The sequence below is a fragment of the Sipha flava genome, unplaced genomic scaffold, assembly GCF_003268045.1.
Source record: "Sipha flava isolate LNK unplaced genomic scaffold, YSA_version1 67_pilon_pilon, whole genome shotgun sequence".
NCBI classification, from domain to species: domain Eukaryota; kingdom Metazoa; phylum Arthropoda; class Insecta; order Hemiptera; family Aphididae; genus Sipha; species Sipha flava.
The window spans coordinates 1,573,616-1,596,682 of NW_020273607.1; the positions used below are offsets into that span (position 1 = coordinate 1,573,616).

At 27.6% G+C, this 23,067-nt stretch overlaps 1 protein-coding gene and 1 long non-coding RNA gene across 3 annotated transcripts in view; one reads left to right on the forward strand and one right to left on the reverse strand.

Moving 5' to 3' along the window:
- The window catches only part of LOC112691823 (head-specific guanylate cyclase), a 421,762-nt gene that overhangs the window by 196,479 nt on the left and 202,216 nt on the right, over positions 1-23,067 (forward strand). The window contains exon 6 of the mRNA XM_025566227.1: positions 22,483-22,679. Coding sequence (XP_025422012.1) covers positions 22,483-22,679 — 197 coding nt within the window. The remainder of the gene's footprint in view (positions 1-22,482; positions 22,680-23,067) is intronic.
- Positions 15,507-17,251, reverse strand: LOC112691825. Of its 2 annotated transcripts, XR_003149352.1 has the most exons (4): positions 16,864-17,251; positions 16,731-16,764; positions 15,801-16,069; positions 15,507-15,711 (listed from the first exon to the last, which is right to left on the reverse strand). It is a non-coding gene; the product is annotated as an uncharacterized LOC112691825 (long non-coding RNA). The 2 variants fall into 2 exon arrangements; XR_003149353.1 differs by lacking the exons at positions 16,731-16,764; positions 16,864-17,251 and adding an exon at positions 16,591-16,723.

The window sequence follows — 23,067 nt, forward strand, 5'->3', positions numbered from 1 at the left end:
TAGAAAAACTGTCAAAAAAGAAGGTTTTAAAGGAATACATATATAAAACTCAACAAGAATTACAAAAATCCAACAGTAATGCAGATGAAGATGGAGAACGGATATGGGACAGAATCAAGACGGCGGTAGTCAATAGTGCTAATAATTGCCTAGGAATAAGAAAACAAGAAAAAAGAAAAGAATGGTTTAATGATAGGTGCAAGGAAGCAATAGACAGAAGAAACCGCATACGAGAAAAAACTATCAAGGACCCAAGTGACATAAATATGGAAAGATATAAAAATACTAAAAAAGAAACCAATAAAGTACTAAGATGTGAAAAAAGATTAGCGGAAAAAGCAAAGATTAAGGAAATTGAAGAAAATAAAAATAACTCCAGAAGATTCTTTAGCTAAACTACCAACATTAAACAGGGATATAAACCGCAGACTAGGATACTAAGGAATGAACTAGGTGAGTTAATAACAAAAGAAGAATCTGTAGCAGAAGAATTTAAAAAACATTTCGAAAGATTACTAAATAAAACACCACCAATACCAACACATGAAGATATACCTATGCAATATAGTACAGCGGAACCATATATTAAAACTCCAACAAAACAGGAAATCTATAACATCATAAAAAAACTTAAAAACAACAAATCACCTGGAGAAAACAACGTAGTTGCGGAATTATTAAAAAATGGAGGAAATGCGATTAAAGATGAAATTTGGAAAATGATTAAGGAAATTTGGGAAACCGAAGTAATGCCAGGAGAGTGGAACACGGCAATACTATGCCCAATATTTAAAAAAGGAGACACTTTAGACCCAAAAAATTACAGAGGAATCTCATTATTGGATACTTGTTACAAGATATTGTCAACGCATCTTTTGGAAAGAATAACGCCATATGCAGAGGGTATCATCGGAAGATACCAGTGTGGCTTTATAAAGGGGAAATCCACTATCGACCACATTTTTACCTTAAGACAAACAATGGAGAAATACTACGAATTTGACATGGATTTATATATGATATTTGTTGACTATAAACAAGCTTATGATAGTGTGAACAGACAGGAATTATGGAAAGCAATGTTACATTTTGGAGTTCCGAAAAAATATGTAAATTTAGTAAAGATGTGTAATGACAAAACTGTACTGAAAGTACGTTTTCTTCAGACACTATCACCAGCCTTTGAGGTTAATTCTGGATTGCGACAGGGAGATGCCCTATCCCCAACATTGTTCAATTTGGGACTAGAAAAAGTTATTAGAGAAGCTTATGAAGACAGAAGAATGGAAGTTATTGGTGAAGAAACTATCTTAGCATATGCTGATGATATAGTTCTTTTAGGGAATATGCGAGAAGAAATTTCCCACTCACTCTCTAAACTAATAGAAGCCAGCAAAAACATGGGTTTATGTATCAACGAAGAAAAAACTAAACTTATGATACTATCCAGAAGAAACGTAGTTCAATCAAACCTGAAAGTGGGAAGTATGAATTTCGAAAAGGTGGATAATTTCAAATACTTGGGTGTTAATATAAAAAACAGCAACAACATGCATAAGGAGATAAAGGAAAGAATATCAAATGGAAATAGGTGTTACTTCAGCATAAACAAACTATTGAGATCAAAACTGCTATCAAGAAAGTCAAAAACCACTTTGTACACAAGCTATCTTAGACCAGTAGTAACCTATGGATATGAGACCTGGTCCACAACAAAAGATGATAATAAAAAATTTGCTATATGGGAAAGAAAAATACTAAGAAATATATATGGAATAGTGTACAACGACAACCTAGGAATATATGAAAAAAAGACACAATGAAGAACTGTATAACCTGTATGGAAAACCAAATATACTCACATATATAAGATGTAAACGCCTAGAATGGTTAGGACATGTATGGAGAGCGGATGGAGATTTATTAAAGAATGTTCTGATACGAAAAATAAATAAAAAAAGTCCACTTGGAAGACCAAGAACAAGATGGAAAGACACAGCAGAAAAAGATATGAGACTAATAGATGAGGATGCAACGTTGGACTGGACTTTGAACAGAGAAAAATGGAGATGCTTACTAGTGGCAGCGCAGGTCCTCAATGGACCGTTAAGCTGTTGATGATGATGATATATGTATATATATATTAGTAATGGGTCGAACTGTTCGAATCTCGAACCGAATCGAACCGAACCCTTGATGTTCGGTTCGGTTCAAAATTCGAACTCTGCATGAAAAAAATCGAACCGAACTATCAAGTATCTTTTACTGTTCAAAAATCGAACTTGGAAATATCTCTCAAACCAGACTTACTAGCCATGATAATTCGAAAACCAAATATTTATACAATTCTTCAAAAGTTATTTTTGAAAAATAAAAATTGATAATGACTGTTTAGAAATAATTAGATTATTGGCGACAGAAAATGATAATCTGTAGTGGGCACGTTATGCACTATATATAATAATAATGTTATTTTTACAATCGCCTGTTACACATCCACCTTCCGTCGACCAAAACATTAATAAGTTGTTTATCGCCAATAGAGACAGTGTATCTACATTCATAATATACCTATTTATTTTTATTTTTATCATATTTATTGTAAAGCATAAAATCTATTTTGGGTAAATCCATATTAATATTCCAATACCGCGATTGCGCTATTAATAAAAACATGTTTACAACTTACGTCTTACTTTATAAATTCTACTAATCATTCTATATTTGTGAATTATAGTTATTATTACTATTTATTTTATATATTATTAAAATGTACTGATTGTATTGTCATATTACACTCAATTGTCAATACTCAATGAATATTTTATAAGCTACAATCTAAAATTTAAATGTATTGTAAATAATACAATTACTTAGACTTAAAAGTTAAAATGAAGAGTAGGTAATAAGAAAACTTAAAATACAATATTTATTAATAATTATGGTTGATTTAATTTGTAGATAGGTACAATGTCCATGAAAAACATGATAAAAAGTATTGAGTTCGAGTTCAAGTTCGACTTAAAATCATAATAGGTTCGGTTCGGTTCAGTTCGAGTTCGAAAAAATAATAAACCAGGGTTAGACCCATTACTAATATACTTATATATATATACATTTAGACTGTCTCATGTTAGAATTTTTTAAGATCGTTTGACAAACAATCGGAATGTCAGAACAAGGTATATGTAGAATATATAACAAAAATTCTTACACAGTAGTTCACTGTAAAATTAAATTCGTGTAAATATGTAACCAATAACTGTCGGCTGACATGCCAACAAAATTGAAACTTAGCATTTAGACTTGTTTATATTTCTGTAGTATTCATACTACAATTTTAATAAAACAGTATATTAACTTTACAATATTTTCAATAACATATTCATGGTTGAATTCATGTTTATATTTTTATAAATTATAACAATTATTTAGTGTATTACATTATTATAAAACAATGTTGTTTGTGAAACGAAATGTACAGCGATTATACATTATATTCATACATTACATATTAATATAATAAAAATAACTCTATGACTCCAGTGTTAAAAAGTATGAACTATTTTTTTTTAATATTTCAACCAAGTCAGTTATACTGACGTCAGATTAATTTAATAATGTATTACATTTTATAGAACATCAACATATCATTGTTGTTGTTTCGTACACAAAACAAATTAATAAATTAATAAAAAATAATGTAAATATTGTATATTTCAAGTATTAAATTCTTACAGTTCATTTAAGTTTATTTTAATGTTTTTAAAAAAAGTGAACTTGTTAGTTTTGTGTGTAAATTTTTGTACTCGTATTTAAACTTAAACGGAACGCTTACTACTGTTTCACAGTAGGTGTGTTAGAGTAAATACTCGTAGTAAAAATTATTTTTTTTGTATTTCTACAGTAAAATATAACCAGCAGAAATGATTAATAATAATTTATGGTAAAAATATGAAGTTTATCCAATATATTAAATTAATTAGTAAAAATAAATTTAAAAATAAAATTAAACATTCATGACACAATTATGCCCTGGAAACCATTTTAAATAATCAATGTCTATAACTTTTCATGTAAAGAAATATAAACAATAAATTATTAATAATTATAAAATATAATTATAAATAACATGATATCACAATAAATGTTATCAGAACTATTGAACGTGATATACTTTATTTGTATAGGTACCTAATTCATTTTTTCATATAAGTTTAAAATATTATTGTATTATACACGTTCATTAAATTTTAACGTTCATCACACCTTCGTCCTATTACAAAGACGATTAAATTCCATTTTGTTCGCACTGCGACTCGGGCTCGGTTATGGTGATAGGGTGTATGAAGCAATACATAAACGCGCATACACCGTTACTGCAGCCGTTTTCTCATTATTTCTCGACGTGACGAAGAAATGTTTTTGGAGAGCAAATGACGGGACAGTGGCAAGAAGGGTGTTAACGTTGCCGAAACGCAACAATACCCTTTAATTAAATCCAGTTACTCGACAAACGGAAAAATACCCTTTATCCTTACACACAATCACACACACAAGAACTTACCAAATATATTCGAGAAAAAAAAACAACACCTATTATAAAATGAACTCCTTCAGTTTTCCCGCGATCGTAATACTATTTCATAATATTGTATTATTTACATCGCACCAATCCAGAGGCATTTTTTTTTCGCGGAGCCCTTAAGATGCTATGAGAATTCCATGGCAACACAAACAAAAATACAAAACTTAGTCAAAATTACGTATCGACAGTTTGCTGGTTTTTCATATGTTACTTTATAATACATATTTATTTACAGTTAAAGTTATTTTCAGGTGACTTGAATTCAAATAATGTTTTAAATAATAATTTACAAAGATGACTGAGTAAATGGAAATAATATACTTAAATTAAAAGATCATAAGATCATTAGGTTGCAAAATAGTAATTAAAAAATAAGTTTTACTCATTAAATTTAAATTTAATATGGGAAGAAAAGTATTTAAAAATAGTTATTCCACTATTTAATTTATATAGAACATATCATGAGTAATCGTGTTATTTCTAATTTATAATAAAGTTTTTAATACAATTGTCTTAAAATGTTATCATAATTAACTGTGTACAAACTGCATTATATATACTTATTTTAATTTACATAATTATTAGATTTAAAAACTATATTTTATTAAAATAAATAACAATGGTAAAATGTTGTAAATTTTTTTATTAATCAAAAATAGAAAATAAAAATTGCTCATGATAATATGAACTAAACATCCCGTTCGGTTGATGATTACACAAAAAATGAACAGAGTGTAGTAATTTACAAGAATCGCCCGCGACCTATGCAAGTGCACTACAAGTACATCATTAACTATCTGCAGCAACGGTGCGCAACCCTTTTTTGATCCATGACCCTCAAATTAATTTATTTTGATGACATTTCCCCGCCCTCATTCCTACCAACATTATGTGAGTTTATAATATATACTTACTTAATGAATACAACAATTTTACTCATATAAAATAAATCGTTAATTTTAGACAATTTTAATATTTTTTATCAAAAAAAAAAAAAAATAATTTTATAAAATTCAAAATAAATAATACTTAAATGATTCATTTGGTGTTAAATTATTGGTGACCAGAATCTACTTGACCATATTTTCTAATCGATCATTTTCATTAAAGAAATTTTTCGTCTAGAGCAGAGGTTCCCAACCTTTTTTGACTCACGGCACCCTTTAGTATTTTCTAAAAATTCAGAAGCATTCTATAGCCTATGCCCTATACTTTATACTGAATACGTATTAGTAATACACCATATATTTAAATTTATATTTTGTAACTTCGCTTTTATTTAGCAATTAATAAACAATAAAGATAAGATAAAGTAACCTCTAGACCCAAGAGAATATTATTTTATCGAAAAAAATGGTCAACATTTTTGTATTGTTATAAAAGGGATAGGATTATTTCGAAAACATTTTGATTTCTAACTTGATGGATTGTTTGAAAATCAACTGAGAAAAGCTAAGTTATTTCAACAGTAAATTAAATCGGTTAAGCTCTTGAGTTGATTGGAAAATTAACTTAACCTTAACTTTTCAACAAGTTTATGCCCACCTTCGATGGTGTACAATCCATACAAATGCAATGATCACATTGTGTCCACAGTTGATTTGATACGGATGTGTTTGTGAGTCCGTGGATTATTCTCGCAGAGGCTCAGGACCCAACGGAGCACAGCATCGAGAACCGCTGTATAGCAACGGAAATATCGATTACGCACGTCGCTCGCTTTACTTATGCTCGGTTTTCGTACATTTTTTTTCAACGCAAAAATACGTTTGTGCCTTACGCGTCTCCCTCGAACATCATTACATGTTGAAATCAACATACGCATATCGTAGAGACTCAGATTTTACTATTATCTAGATCAGTGTTTCCCAAAGTGTGTTCCATGGAACCTTAGGGTTCCGTAATACAATGCTAAGAGTTCCGCCAGATGTATGCGATTATTGAGAAACTCATTTTATATTATATTATTTTAAAAAAATTGTGTTTTAAACTAATTTTAATAAAGAGTAATCATAAAAAATATTAACAGTATCATTAAAAATATTTTTTTGAGTATTGATTTTTATTTTTTTTTTTAAGAAAAATTAGAGTTGAATAGAAATTAAACGCGAAACACAAATTATTTTTTAAGGGTTCCGTGTTTGCAAAAATTTGAGAACCGTTGATCTAGATAAATATAAAGAAATAAATGTTTTATCTACATACTTTAGTAGTTATTTTCAATTTTTACACACTCTACGCTGTCGTCGAAAACGTTACAATATCCAAACCGATGAAAATATTAATACTGTTGTATCTGTTGGGCTGTCGTATGGCGTTTCGTTGTCATCAATGCTTTCGGACTTTTTATCCCACGGCCCATACAAAGGACGAACAAGTCAGTGAGCCAATCAGTATCATGTAGACGTTTCCATCGAACTAAAAGCATGATATACTTGGTGACAGTGGCGTATACAAGGGGGGTGTTTGGTAGATATGATACCCCCTTGAGTCGTATCATATATTACATCAGCGGTTACCAACCTTTTTATAAGTGCGGACCACCAATTTCGTAGAAAATGTTTGAGGCCCACCAATAGTTATATATGTATAATATGCACATACGTCAGTTATTACAATTTATTTATTAAAAAACAATTGTTTATCAAAAAATAGAACTTCATTGAAGTAGATTATTCAAGAGTTAAACAATTTAATGTAATTTTGGATTGTTCCCAATGAGAGAATCAATATTTGGATTAAAAATGAAAAGTTTTAGCCTTAAATCACTCAAAATTCAATTTATTCCTACATTTATTTTTTAAAAAGTAGAAAAAGCTCGTTCACAAAGACACACAGGTTATCGAAATATAGCCCACCAAATTTCTAAGTAAAATTTTAGAAATTGCTGGAAAGTCTCGCCGAATATTTAAGTATAATGGTAATAATGGTGTAGTTTTAAAAAACGAGTTTAGAGTCTGATCACATTAGAGTTCAATCAACGAATCTTCTCCACTTGCTGATATTTAATATTTTAAAAATATATGTAAGTAATGTTAATAAAATATGGTTCACGGCCCAGTACCATCTGCTCGCGGCTCACTTGTGGGCCACGGCCCATGGGTTGGGGACCACTGTATTACATTATTATAGGAATATAGGTAAATCGATAATACAATATAAAATATAAAATAATGCACAATACTAATTACATATATACAGGTTAACATTATCGCGATTGCGACAATACGCGACGAAAATTATTCGTTTACGTTTTCGTGCAACACAAAACGTTTAATAATAATAGGTATTGTAGCATTTAATACTGATATTCGAATAGTCAAATATTCGAATAATTTATGGTAAAGCTATCCGAATTCGAATATACATTACATCTCTATTAGAGACATTATGTATACATATTAATTAATTAAAATAAAAGTTTTAGTTTGTACGTATTATATATAATATTTAATAATTACAATTAACACCCCCCTTCAGAAAATCCTAGCTATGCCACTGCTTGGTGATATACCTTGGTATGCGTCGCACAATAACGATCAAGTTGTTGTGGTACATTACATATCCGTTGTCGTTAGTATGAAAATTAAAGATTATCCGTCATCAACGTGCTATCAGTCATAAATACAATAATAATATTCCGTGCGTAATAATAGATGACATAGTATAACGAGTCTGTCAGAAAAAGGATATTTATACGACTCGGTACGACTGAGTAATGTACAAGAAAAGTAAAATTTATTTTTGGAATATTTAATAAAACCATACTGTTCTAAAGAAGAAGAGAAAAAATAACAAACACAATCTTAACCATAATTCACGAAAATTATATCTTCATGTTTAAATAAGGTTCGGAATACCAAATTTAATAGTTAACGGTCTGTAAATTCGTTGGATTTGGACAGTGAAATAAAAATCATATTACGTTGATTATCTTATTTATTTTATGGTTTTTGTATAAGTGAGATCGTATACTGAAATTATTAGTGTGTAACATTTATCATTTGAAGAAACGAGACTTTAAGGTGTGCCCTTCAAGATTAAATCATCTAATAACCATTTTAATTTTAAATTATGCAAAGCATTTTTTAAAAAAATTAAAAAGTTTTTTTAATAAAGCTGTTCTTTAAATTTTTTGTTTTCATTATTTTTCTTTTAACTAAATAACAATTTTATTGGTTATTTGTAGCATTACGGAGGACGAAGGTATAAATTAATATAAACATTTTGTACTAATTCTAAAAATGTGTAGTTATTCTTATCAAATTATTATTTTATTGATATTAAATATTATTTGAAACACTAAATTATACTGTACATAATACATATATTACTACAATTCAGACACATCAGTACTCATTAATATAATCTTTGTTTTTATTTATATATATATATCATTTATTTATTTATTATATATTATTATTGTTATATATATTATTTATAATATATATTATAAATAAATAAAATTATATTATAATTGAAAATATATTGTTGTGTAACGCTGCAATCTGTTCATGCGCGTATAATAAGTAAATATGATGTGATATAAATAAAAATGTAGAATAATAATGAGAGACGTAAATTCGCTGCGCATTAATAACGCCTGGACATGATTAGCTAGTGGTAATTCATTTTGTTGGAAGTTATATATATATATAAATTAGGTGAAGATCTCCAGGCTATTTCCGTTCAAGCCGTCTGACTGGATTTCTCGGAAGATTGTCAATATGAAGTTGAACGATAAGGTTATCAGTGTGGAGTTCCATATTGTCATAAATAGTATGTTACAACTGTTTATATATTGGTAGGAGTTTTATATAGTTGTGAATTGAAATATTGGTAAAGTACCAGGGGGTGTTGGCGTAATTATACGTTGTTTGTGATTTCAGGAGAAATCTTGGTATAACTAAAAGGATGTACAGTTTTTTTTTATTTATTTTTTTAGGACCCCAAGTGAGTATTTTGTTAAACAGTTAACCAATATATTTTACTTTTTTTGTATGAGGATATATGGAATTTCCGAAAATTATGTCTGGACGATTTCCAAAACAGAGCACTAAAGAGATTCGAGTTAATTTTAGAATTGTTGGTTTTAATTGTCTAGGAATCGAACCTGTGGGAAAGTTTGTTTAGGTGGCTTTGAAGTAGGTAGTTTGCTTCAAAATGATTGCGACTTGACGTAAATACAATGGTATAGTCGGCAAAGGTTTTCATAATAGATTTGTCTGCCACGAAAAGTGTGTAAGGGAAAGGTTTCGATGTTTCATCCTTGTGGACCACCGAATGTTTTTTGATAACTGGAAAATGAAATTTTTACAAAAACTAACTATAATTCTATCATAGGCAAATTTTAATCCTAAAAATCTTTCTGATATTTTTCCGAATGCGTTTTGATAATCCTACACTTGTGTTGAAAATTTTCTTTTTTTTTTCCGATGATTAGTTCGCTCATTTCTGTCACATATTAAATTCTATATACCTTACATAAATTCAAACATATTATTTGTCACCTCTCTTCTTCATGACCAAGATAGTGCGAGGCGACACTTTGATAATATTGTAAACAGGTTAATATCATATTTTCTTTTAAAGATAAATTATCTCCATTTAAATAATGGAGCTTAACAGTTTAAACAAACAACATCTGTCTTCATCCGCTGTAGAAATATCGAACATTATCCATGCATATAATATATACCTAAAATAATAGCAAGTATCTCTAGAACGAATATTAAAAAAAGGAAAAGTACACGGTATATTTTATACATACGAGTATAAAATTATTGCACGTATATTCTATAAATAATAAGCTCCAAAATAGCTGTTATTTACTTTATCGAACTACTTATTACAAGTACACCGATAAATTTCATCTCAATTCTCCACGAAAGTGCTGTTATAACGTTTTGCGCGCGAACGACCAGGAAATTAAACCGTATACATATTATATACGTGTATATATATGTAATATAATATTTTGACCGTTATAAATTGTTTCAATAAACTTCTTATAATATACATTTGAAGCAAACATGGAACCCACATAAATAATGCAAAACGGAATAACATAAACCCAAAAATAACGAGCAAAAATAAAAAGTGTGTAGCATATAACATTATTAAGAACAGCTTTCGACGAACTCTTTACTTATTATGAACATAATTGTATACATATATATACATATATATATATATATGTATATATGCATTTCACGTTTAGGTAAATGTCGGTCCTCTCATATGATACCCAATGACGAAACAAAGGTATATTTGTAAACATATGGATTATAATTACTGTATAACATTTTAACTTTTGAGTTAAAAATCAATTTCATAGGCGGGGTCGGCTTTAATAATTACGTACGGACCATGAGGTGTTTAATTTACATTACACATTTAATGTTCAAATAGGAACCGATTTGTTAAAAATAATTATAATTTATAACCTTACACACGTTTTAGCTAAAATCTTTTAGACTTATTTTGTGTTAGTTTATTTTTAAAATACATTTTTCTACTACTGTACTAATTTATTTCAGTAGTCTTTATTGAAAATCAATTTTTAAATTGGAATTCCATTTAATTACTAATGATTTTATTACAGTTAACACATCACACCAATTAATTCTCTGTTTTTATAATGAAATAAGAATTACTCGAAAAATAATATGATTAGCTTTAGGTAATACATCTATAATACAAAAAATAAAATAGTAACATAAAAATAATAAACCTATGGCTTAAATTGAATGGAAAAAATATTGTAATATATATTATAAAAAAAAATAACAAAGTAAAATTAAACAAATTGGGTGGTTTTATAGATTTTTCTTAGTTATAAAATAATTTAACTACATATAATATTAATTTAAGGCAATGATTTTTACAGGAAAAAATCAAGAAAGTTATAGATTTTAGTAGCTTAATATTTTGTGAATTATATTAAGTAATATTCTTAGGTCAAGTGAGATACAGGAATGGATGAATGGTATTGCTGTATTAGTCTTTTAAACTTAAGACCGATGTATCATTGCTCTCGAAAAAACAAAGTGAAGAAGGAAGGGTAGTTTATATTTATAAAAATGGTTGATAGAATAGATCGACCAAATTTATTTGAAAAAAAAAATATATATCATTTATAATTTTAGAAAATCAAAAATTACTAGTGCTTATAAATAATAAAATTTTTATTCTATGCTTTTATCGTCAATTAAATAACTAATATTTTTGAAAAAATACTTGTTGAAATAACCAATTTCATCAGCATTTAATTTTGTAATGACTTTGTAATGACTAAATCATTAATATTAGTGTCCAGTTATTTTAATTTTTTTTTTTTTTTTGCTTTAAAATAAAATCTTATGAAAAACTCGTAGGTATTCAATCTTCAAATCTCAAGAATAAAAAATTGAAAATTTTATAAATTTTTGATCATGACAGCGTAGTGAATTTTTCAAGCACAGTAATCTTTCTGGTCGAAATACTGTACACGGATAAAAAAAATAAATATTCACACATAAAACCTTTGATTGATACATTTCTCATTTCACTCAGAATCTAAAACTGTATGGGTATTTCCTCTATGATAAATATTGTATGAAATATTGACCAAGAATTTTGTGATAAATTTGATGCAATATTTTGGAAGATTTTAATTTGTTTATGACTTGGCGGGTGTAAATAAATTTGTACATTTGATATGGTCGTGAATGACAGATCGTTTAACGCTTAGTAGATCGATCATAACAATATAAAATTAGTGTAAATCATTCCTTTTTTCGTTTTAAATTTCATCACCTACTAATAAACGGTTTTCAGTCCGAGACAACACATTCGGAAGTGGCATACTCTTAACATCGAATATAATATGCATTGTTTTGAATTGTCAGCAATGGATGTCGGTTGTGATGAGACTGCACAACAGTTTAGTAAAAATAATTTAATCTCCCACGATTTTTTTCCTAATGGGAATTATGACCCACAGTATCGCATCATGTTTGAATTAATTTATTTAGTGCTTCATATGCACGAACGTAATTGTGTGTGTTGTAATATATGGAAAGTCCCACTACTACACAACCACGATGCCTGTCTGTTCACCGTCCATTATTTTTTCTACCACTTCAAAGGTTATTTTTTACCGTTTAAAATTACTATTCCCTATAACCACACGGGCACATTATGTGTACGTACATAATATATTGAATATATACACGAATGTGTATATGTGTGTAAATTGTGAATGTTTATAGAAATATTATACATATTTATATTAGTCAGTATTATTGTATATATTATATTATGTGAATTTTGCCGAGAGCAAAAAAAAAACATTGGTGAAAACATGGAAAGAGGATGAAGAGAGGACAAGAGATAATAAAAGTTCAACGTACCAGAGAGTAGGATAACCCACAATCTTTGAAAACGAGTAACGTTTTATCTTTGAAAACCATATTGATGCCAACTTAGAGGTGCTTCGTAAAATTTGTCATACCAGTCCCGAGCGTATTCCATTTTGGTATCATGTTTGACGAGAGACTACTTAATGTGCCATAATTATTTAATCGATCTTTTAATTATTTAAATTGTTTCCTCCTTGGTTTGGCTGATTTTCATTGTTGATAAATGACTAGGCGTTGTTCGGTAAAAATGATATTTTTAGAAATGTACATAATAATTATGTGTCATATGTAGGGAACGGATTTATATGTAAATGCATATTTTTATTAAAACGAGATATTTAAGATTCGATAAGAAATGTTTATGATTTAAATCATTCCTATTAAAATTATGATACTTTTATTTTACATATTTTTACATATTTTGGTATAATTATATATTTTTACATATTTCACTAATTTTGAAAATATTTTTAAACATATTTTTATCATTTCATCATTCATACGTCTTCTTCGTACGAAAATACAAGAAATTATTTTAAAATTAGATCCAGAAACTTTTATCGCTATTGGAAAAGCTCAAAATATTATGCAAAATAATTTAACAAAATTATTAATAAAAAATATGTCCCCAAATGATAGTATGCAAATTGTTAAATCAGCGATTAAAACTCGTAAGCGGACCAATAGATGTCGTAAAAAAGAAAATTCATGCTGTTACAGAAAAAAATTCCAGGCAATATTGATTTTAAAACAATGATATAATGATTGGCAGACAACCTTTTAAAAATTTGGAATTATCGCCTTCTGATAATATACACTTGAAATATGCTTTAAATACATCGGTTGATGTGAAACGATAATTTAGCAGTTATAAAAATATTTTGATACCTAATAAGCGACATTTAGCATTTGATAATTTACAAGATATTGTAATAATTCAATGCAACAAATCTTTTTGATAATTTAATAATAATAATCACTTTTTTTTTAAATTTTTTTTTCCCCACATATTTGGATGTTTTTAGCACATATTTTATAAATTATACTTACATATATATGTACATATTTTTGTATTTTAATTACATATAAATCCGTTCCCTAGTCATATGTTATCATTATATGTTTGGTTACTTATTAAAACTTAAAGCCGAGTTCTTCGAAAAGTTCGATTTTATAAACTAGAAATATTATATTTTTCAAAATCAAAAACCTATAAGATAAATCGTATGAAAATTATTGTGTAACATCAAATAATTATTGCAATCAATCTTTTTGTTTTAAAATATTTATTCAAGAAATTAACTTATTTCATTCATTTTGATCTAAAGTTTTCACGGAAACCAAAAAAGGATAATATTATGTTATTAATTTGAATATTTCAAGATACACTGTCCGCTTATAGATATTTGCTATTTTAATTTAAGTACAACGCTATATAATTTCCAGTTGTTTATATTACTATACTCTTAAGTATCATAAATTGTAATGATTTAGAACGGGGATTTTTAAACTAAATTTTCACAAAGCTTTATTCTAGATTAAAGTAAAATTAAATTAAATCCTATAGAATACAATAATAGAGATTTATTATTAATTAAATATATTGTCGTTATAATATTGTACCACTGTTCAAAGTTCATTTAGTAAACAACATAATACAACAAACACCATACATTCAGAAAATAATTCAAATTGTTCCAAAGGTATGCAGTAAAATGTTGTTATTCATTTTTATTAATCATTCATAAGCAATATCATTAAGTATAAATAATATTTATAATTGAGATAAATCAAATATTCAAGATAAATATTTTCAATTAAAAATGGTATGAAAATATGGAAATGTAAAATACATATATTTACATATATTTTTTATGAAATAATTTCCTCGTTGTACAATCAAAGTGAGAACGAAAAAATTGATGACAGCAGTAGTGATGAAAGCACGAGTACACCTAAAGAACCATCATCTGTTGAACTATTTGCCATATTTAAAATTGTTCATGAATGATTTAAAAAACTAGCCGAACATTGTCCAACACAATTACTTTTTCTTAGAAGTTTGCAAGATTTAGCATCAGAAAAGCACCTTATAGCTTTTTGTCAAATAAAAACGGACAGTTTTATCAAAAAAAAAAAAAAAAAAATTAAAAATATATATCAAATATATAGTCTTATTTATTTCTAAATAATGAAATTTACATACAATACTATATAATGATAAAACTAATATGATTTTTTTTATGATGTGCATGATTATTATAATATTCTATGTATATACTAACATGTAACATGTTCATGCCACACAGCAATGATATATTTATATAAGGTTGAATAAATGTTTAAAAATTTATACTGAAAGACATTTTACTCATAATTTATCTTCAAACGTACAAAATACATAACACAAAAATATTAAAGAAATTACTTATATTAGTCATTTAATTAAATATATTCTAAAATGTATAAATGTAAATGATTTTTAATATATTCATAATGATAATGTATTATGTGTTAAATTTTGTATAAATGTAATTTTGTAATTTTGTTAAAAATGTATCTTACCAAAAATTACAGAACAAGCCAAATTTGAAAACTTTTTTTTCCTTTTATGCCGGTGTATGAAAAATCTTTTAATAATTTATCTTTAAATAACTTTCCCATAACCCGCTTTGTCATTGCTTAAACATGTTTACCGCCTATGTAAGAAATTTCATTTACCTAAAAAATTAAAAGGTTCATTATATAAATGTGAAGAATCATATTTGTATTAATAATAAGCTAATATACAATATAATAATTATTCTTACTAAATTTGTACGGAAATTGATATCTCCAGAAATTTTTTCATCAAAGACTTCAAGATAACATTATCAAGAGGTAAATTGTAATCTGCTATATATCATTTAAAGAAGATGATTTATTGTTACATGTAGACGTATGTTGAGTTGATGTATTTTCTAAACAAGTGTCTATTAATTCCAATCTTTAAACCATATCTCTTTGGTTGTTAACTATTTGATTCAAATCAAATTTCAGAAAAGTTAGTATGTGAAGAACTTCTTTTTCAAATTCAGTGCTTGAACAAAAACGTAAGAAATCTAATTTAATTTTTTAAATACCAATATTTAGTAGAAAATGTCATATTATCAATTTTTGTTGTTAATTTTATATTTTCATCAGTTAATTTAGAATTTATTTAATAAGATGTGCTTGGTTGTATTTTACATTGTGAATTATTTTCATTGTCATACAAAAAATCTACAATTTCAAAATCTTCTAAAAACCTACTTTGTTTAGTAGACCTACTAACAATATTATTCTCATGTGCCATACCTATTTATTTTAAAATCTACCTAACCTACCTAACCCTAAGTTTATAAATTAAACAAAAAAAAAAAAATTTACAGTCTGTAACTTCATTATAGTTATAAAAAATTACCTATGTACCTACTAAAGATAAAACTAAAAATATGTCTCTATCAATAAAGTATAATTTTTTATGAAACTGTTTAACAATAGGATCAATTGGTACTATAAAATGAATTTAAATTACAAAGATTTTCAAAAATAATATTATATAAAGTAATAAAAGTGTACCGAAATTGAACTGAGCAGAGTTAATTTATATGAGTATGCACAGTCTAATAAACAATGCTGGTAGCTGACACAACTGATTAAGTTCTTTAGTTATTTAAAAAATTGTTAATAACAATAAATATTTAATTAGGTATGTGCACCTGTATGTACTATAGCTGCCAGAAAAACTGCGATCTAAGAAAGAAAAAAAAAGATATATGATATTTGCATTTCTTATAAAACTTAAATTTTATTAAATATATTAATTAGTATTATATAATAAATTTCACTTACCAATATATTATTAAATTTTTTTTTTTAAATATTTCAAAATTTAACTCAGTAGGTAATAATCAATGTTAATAGGCAATATAAACCGGAAGTGTAAAAACTTTATATAAATGGCAAAAGACTACGCACAGTTTTGTCAGTTGACACTATTAAAACAATAAAAGCATTAAATTTAACGTTAAAACAGTTAAAATAACAATTGTAAATGTATTTCGTATGAGGTATGAGTAATCGTTGGACATTGACGAAATAAATTACAACATGGAAAACGAAAAAATGACGGATAATATGCAATGACTACTATCGATGTCAGACGCCAAATGCTTAACACTATACAGTAAACAGTTTTGAGTTTGACGCCGTTGACCGGTTCAATCGAACCTCCGCGCCCGCGCTCCATGCCAATTTTCATTAGATAATGTTTGCTGCCAGGCCGTGCCGGCGTGTGACGACTGATATTAATGATTTTATGCGGTAATTCCCGTGTTAAATCAATCGAACGATAGAATATTAATACTTTGTACAGCACCGCTCCGTCATAGTACACCCCAGCTATGTAGCTGATAATCTTTGATCGTGTAGTACACAAAAACAATATTAATAACCACAAAATTGAAATTAAAAACAAATTTAAGGAAAATACAGATAAATAAAATAATATTTTATTTTAAACGGAATGCACACGACTGCAAACAGCGGTTCAAACTTCGATGTCAAATAATAATAATTTTCGTAACTCAAGTCACCACGTCCATATAATATTTCATACTGTGAAAAGAGAATTAGGGGGTTTGATTCCGTAAATTTCCCTACCCATGTTAATGGCCCCGAGTCTATTTATATTATTTTTACATATCGAAAATTTATTTATTTATAAAATAAATAGGTACAACCTATGTTTTACGTTTATATGGATATTATTCAGAAAAGTGGAATAACAAAGTACAAATATACAATATTGCGTATCAATAGGTATTTAAATACCTGAAAATTTAATATTTATTTTTAAATCTATATAAACTATAAATTTAATTAAAATTATGAATATTTTGTGAATATTGAGAGTTAAGAATTAAATAAGTATTTAAACTCTCAAATTGAATAAAAGTTAATATATTAAGTTTATTTTAATAACTATTACCAACTATTACCAAATCAAATATAAATATTAAAATATTTAATAAATATTGTAAAATATTTTATTTTTAAAATAAAATAATTATACATTTATTCAATAAAGTATTAACTTTTAATTTTAAATATTTTAATTCTAATCAAAATTAAATATTTATACAATCGTTTTGATTAACAAATGCTGTGTGAGATTATATTTAGATATGTTATGGTTTAAACAATTTCCAATATCTGAACATTCACGTATCTGAAGAAGGTGAGATCCCAATTAGTTCGGACAATCGAGGTTCTACTATAGTTCATATTTTAAACCGATTTTGCAGATTTCATTTGAAAAAGATTACAGACTTTGTGATTCATTTTCAAAAATTACAATTTAATTTACTAAATAATATAGAACACTGGGTAACTTTTTCATCTATTCGTATTACAATTAAGTATAACAACAATGGAGTTACGTTTAAACATTGTCACAGTTAGTCCAATAATCACTATCAATCAGATAAAATAAATCATAGTTATTTAAGTAATGTAAAGACATTAAACAAAGTATCGTTTTAAATTAAGTATGTATTCAATATGTATTTTCTCCAGCACATATACTATGTATATAATTTATCCAAATCTTAAAATTATGAAAACTCAACGAACCCATCGCTAATTAAAACTTGTATTTTGCATAAAAGTTGTTGTTTCGTAGACGACTAATTTATGTTTAGTATTATGTCGTGAAGTTGATATGAATAGACTTAATTGAAGAGCACTTAACCTAACTACTATTGAACACTCCACAGTGAATTACAAATCATAACACTTACGCATTAAATAAAATATGTTATAGAATAATACTATGGTATTATACAGTAAAATGCATTTGGGGTATACGTAATAGGTTTTTTCTTTTAATTGAAGTAAGTGCTTTTACATTCTTCTTCTATGACCAATCCGTAGCAATAATGTAAACACGTCCGCGCACACTTCAAACTCGACCTTGTTACAATTATTTATTCATTAAAGTTAAATCGATTTAATTCGGATCGTTCTTGCGTGTTAGGGTTCTGATTGATTTCCATTCCACCCGAAATGTCCAGAGTACACAACATGTCTCCATCACCATAAATGAGAGGAGAGACACATCATACTCATGCAAGAAGCCTCCGGAAATATTCCGATCCTCTCAATGCCGTTGAGTGTCATCTCGGTCACAGCCACACTTAAGACTAAATGAACTCGGCCGTTTCACGACCCGAGGGGCATTTATTTAGACGGCACATTATTGCATTTGGCTGTGTAGTACACGTGATGGCCGTACGTAATCCAATAAAGTGGTTCACGTGTCCGCATTGTATGGAGTGAGACCTGATGGGCATGCCAGTTTAGGAAGCGCTGCCGTAATGAACGGGCAACGTCGATTAAATAATGTTGTTTGCGACCACCAACAGATGGCTGAAAAATATAAAAATTTGCTGTGCAAATATTGTAGAGTCCAGTCGTGGGTCCTCGCTAGATTACCGAAACATTATTTAATAGTACCGGTACACATTCGTAAACCGATCAATCTTGCACTAGCCCATTTGTCCGGAACCATTGCTCCTAGATAGGCGTTCAAGCATGAAACGTAGGAGCGTTCGCTTCTTAAATAATCGATAAAACGTTAAAACAATGTATTCTCAATTTATCCTCGCTGGAAATAACGCTGTTAAGATACATATCGTTATCGTACCAACTTCAATTTAGCCTAGTACCTAAACTTATATTCCTTACTGTTGTGTTTACTACACATTGGTTAAGTCTAAGTTGGTGGATATATTTGGGCGTGTAGGTATTTGTCAACAATTATTATTGAAATGAAGGAACGATTGTGCGGGGAGTTAAAGTTTAATTGATGTACGGTTCAATAGACAAAAGCAACACGTTTTAGACGAGATAGTTTATATCCTTACTTCATTATTCGTGCAGATAACTAAATATGTATTATAACCGAATTCATGCAATTGATTGGTTCGTAATATTTATCATTTATGAGATGTATAATTGATTATATTATTGTAATTAATAACCCACGTAGGTATTAGAAAAACTTAGAGTCCTGGTCAAGGCATTTTATGCTAAAACGGGAATCCCAATCAATGCACCTTTTGTGAACTGCCTTGGTTGAAAAAAACATAGTATTTCATAAAATAAATATTCTCTTAGTAATAATAATAATAATAATAATAATAATAATTGTCAATAAATGTTGAAGGAAAAGTGTTCGTCTGAGCATACGTCGATCCGATATATTATATTTTGTTCCAAGATCATTAAAACTTTTGAAAACTAAAAACATTACCTGGAAAGTCTATACATGCCAACAGATAATTATATAAATATAATATATTATATTATATTATTATATATAATATATTAGTATATATTATATTATTATTATATTTTATATTATAAAAGATAAATACACACTCACATAATGAAAGCATGGACTCATGCAAATTTATCTATAATGAGGGGAAATATTCTGTATCGAATATTGTTCGTATAATTATTTGATTATTATTATTCAATCCTTCATTCCGGTTTCGAAGACTCACTAAGAACTTTATAGAATCACCTATTCATATAATTATAATGTGTAAGTACACTTGTGAGAACTTGTCGTGAAACGTATAAATTTCGAATGAATTATGTGCAAGTACCGAAATCGAAATCTGACGATTTTTATTGTTCATGCTAATACACCTGCTTTTTAAGACTTCCAAAAACTTAAGCAAAAGCGATAATTTACATGGCTTCTATATTTGAAAACAGTTTGAGAACATTTACAAATCCAAGAGATGGGATTCACAGTTAATTATACTATTATATTACTGTATGCATTTATATTATTTGATTATATATTATATATATTAAGATTTATACTTAAAAATAAAGTAAATTTAGTTTGAAATATTATTTTACATGAAATATTTTTTTTATAATTTATAATTGCAACAATGTGTATTTACATAAATAATAATAAAGTAATATTTCTTTAACAGTTTAAACGGTATAATTAGTGTACGCATCATGGTATTCAAATACTTTATTTTGAAACTATGAAAGATACAAATGGTAAAAACGAGGAGTATATTATCAATAATTTAATTCTTCTGGAAGAACAAATAATAATTAAACAGGTCAATAAGTTATATAAATGTAAAATCGTGTAAATAAATTAAAACATTATATACAAGTATTTTTAAAAAAATACAATTTAACTTTAGACAATTTGTTTTTTTTTATTATTATTTTTAATTTGTCTTATATTAATAATTTACAAAAACCATAAATGTAAATTAAATTATAAATATTAATTTGTAAATGAAAATTCTTGGGACATAAAATTAAAATATTAAAATGGGAAATTAATTACTGACATTTTTGTGTATGCAAGTAACATTCATTGTATTTGTACATTTTGTATTCATATACGTTTGTATAGAACTAAAGTGTTGTAATTGTTCAAAGTGGAATACTTATGTGTAGTTTATTAAAGTTGCTCAGTAGACCACCAATATTAATTGAAATCATAATTGAACGTTCAATCATATTGTATGATGTTGTTACTAAATATTTTTAATTTGGTGATTTGAACAAGTTTATATTTCACATTTTATCTAGAACTCGAGTTTTATAAACCGTTGAAGCAAAAACATTCTAAGGATTTTTTTATGGTATTACTAAAATGTATTAAAAAGTGAGGCATGAGAGCTGAGCCCTCCACTCTTTTTCTTATACAAAAATCACAAACAATAAATTACAACATATCATATTTTTAATTATAAAGATAAATTTACAAAATTATATAAAATATACAAGCTTTAATAAAAAATAAATATAATATAATGCTTGAATTATTTCAATTGATTTCATATACTTCAGATCGCAAACTGTCAAATGTCAAAGAAGTATTAACTCATTAACCTTTAATAAATATCACTTCACACATTTTTAACTAAAAACCATTGATAACAATAAGAAAAACGGAAGGATATCACTTAACACTTGTCTCATGGATCGGTGGTATCAAGAGAATAATTCATTATTTATACTAATATATGAACTTAGCGTTGAACAAGAGCAGCGTTAAGGATATTAATCTGTAATTGTGATTTTTCATCTGTAAGTATACTAATCGTGTAGAAAATTATTACAAGTCAAAAAAAATATTTATTGATTACGATTATTTAATGTAATATTACCAAATATAAGTTGAACATAATAATACAATCCATTTAAAAAAAAAAAAAAAAGGCATAAAGGATTAGATCCATAGAAAATCCATCCGCCCTATCTCCTTTTGAGAATGCCCATGCGCTCAAGATTATGCTGTAAAAATAGAAACGAAAAACCTATTCTACGTGTATATTGTATGGTTAATTGATTACTATTTATTTAATCGATATCGCTTTCTTGTGTTTTTTATAATTATTCGTATTATGTAATTCACAGGAGGCCAGTTCCGACCTCACATGTCGACCAGGTGAAGAGCCAGGCGTGTTGGAATTGAACCTCCGGACAAGTAGACCGGATGGAAAACACGTGGCCCACCTGTTGGCCGGCACACTGTCCGGCGTTGCAGCCAGGTTCTACGGGTCACGACCAGACATCAGACTTGGCGCGGACCCAAGTGATCCATCCTTGTACAGGTGAGCCACTTTGTACTCGATAAAAATCAACAGTGACGGCATAAGGGACGGGTCAGGTAAGGCTATGGCCCTACCTGAAAATGCCTAGCCCTCACTATGGCTCTATCATTGACCCTACCTTAGACATAATATAGGTCATGGAGTTGCAAATTATTTTGATGCTACGTGCCAAAATTGAATTTTTTTTTTTTTTTGATTTGAATGTGTAATTAAATATTATAAAAAAATATTTATCATTAAAGTATTTAATATAAAAAATGTAATACTTAAATAAATATATAGTTAAATATCTTTGGTAATTATTCCTCATCTTAATGTGACGTGTCATGTTTGATAATCTTTTATTTGATTCCTTGATATTTGGTTTATAATTAGTAATTGTTGATAA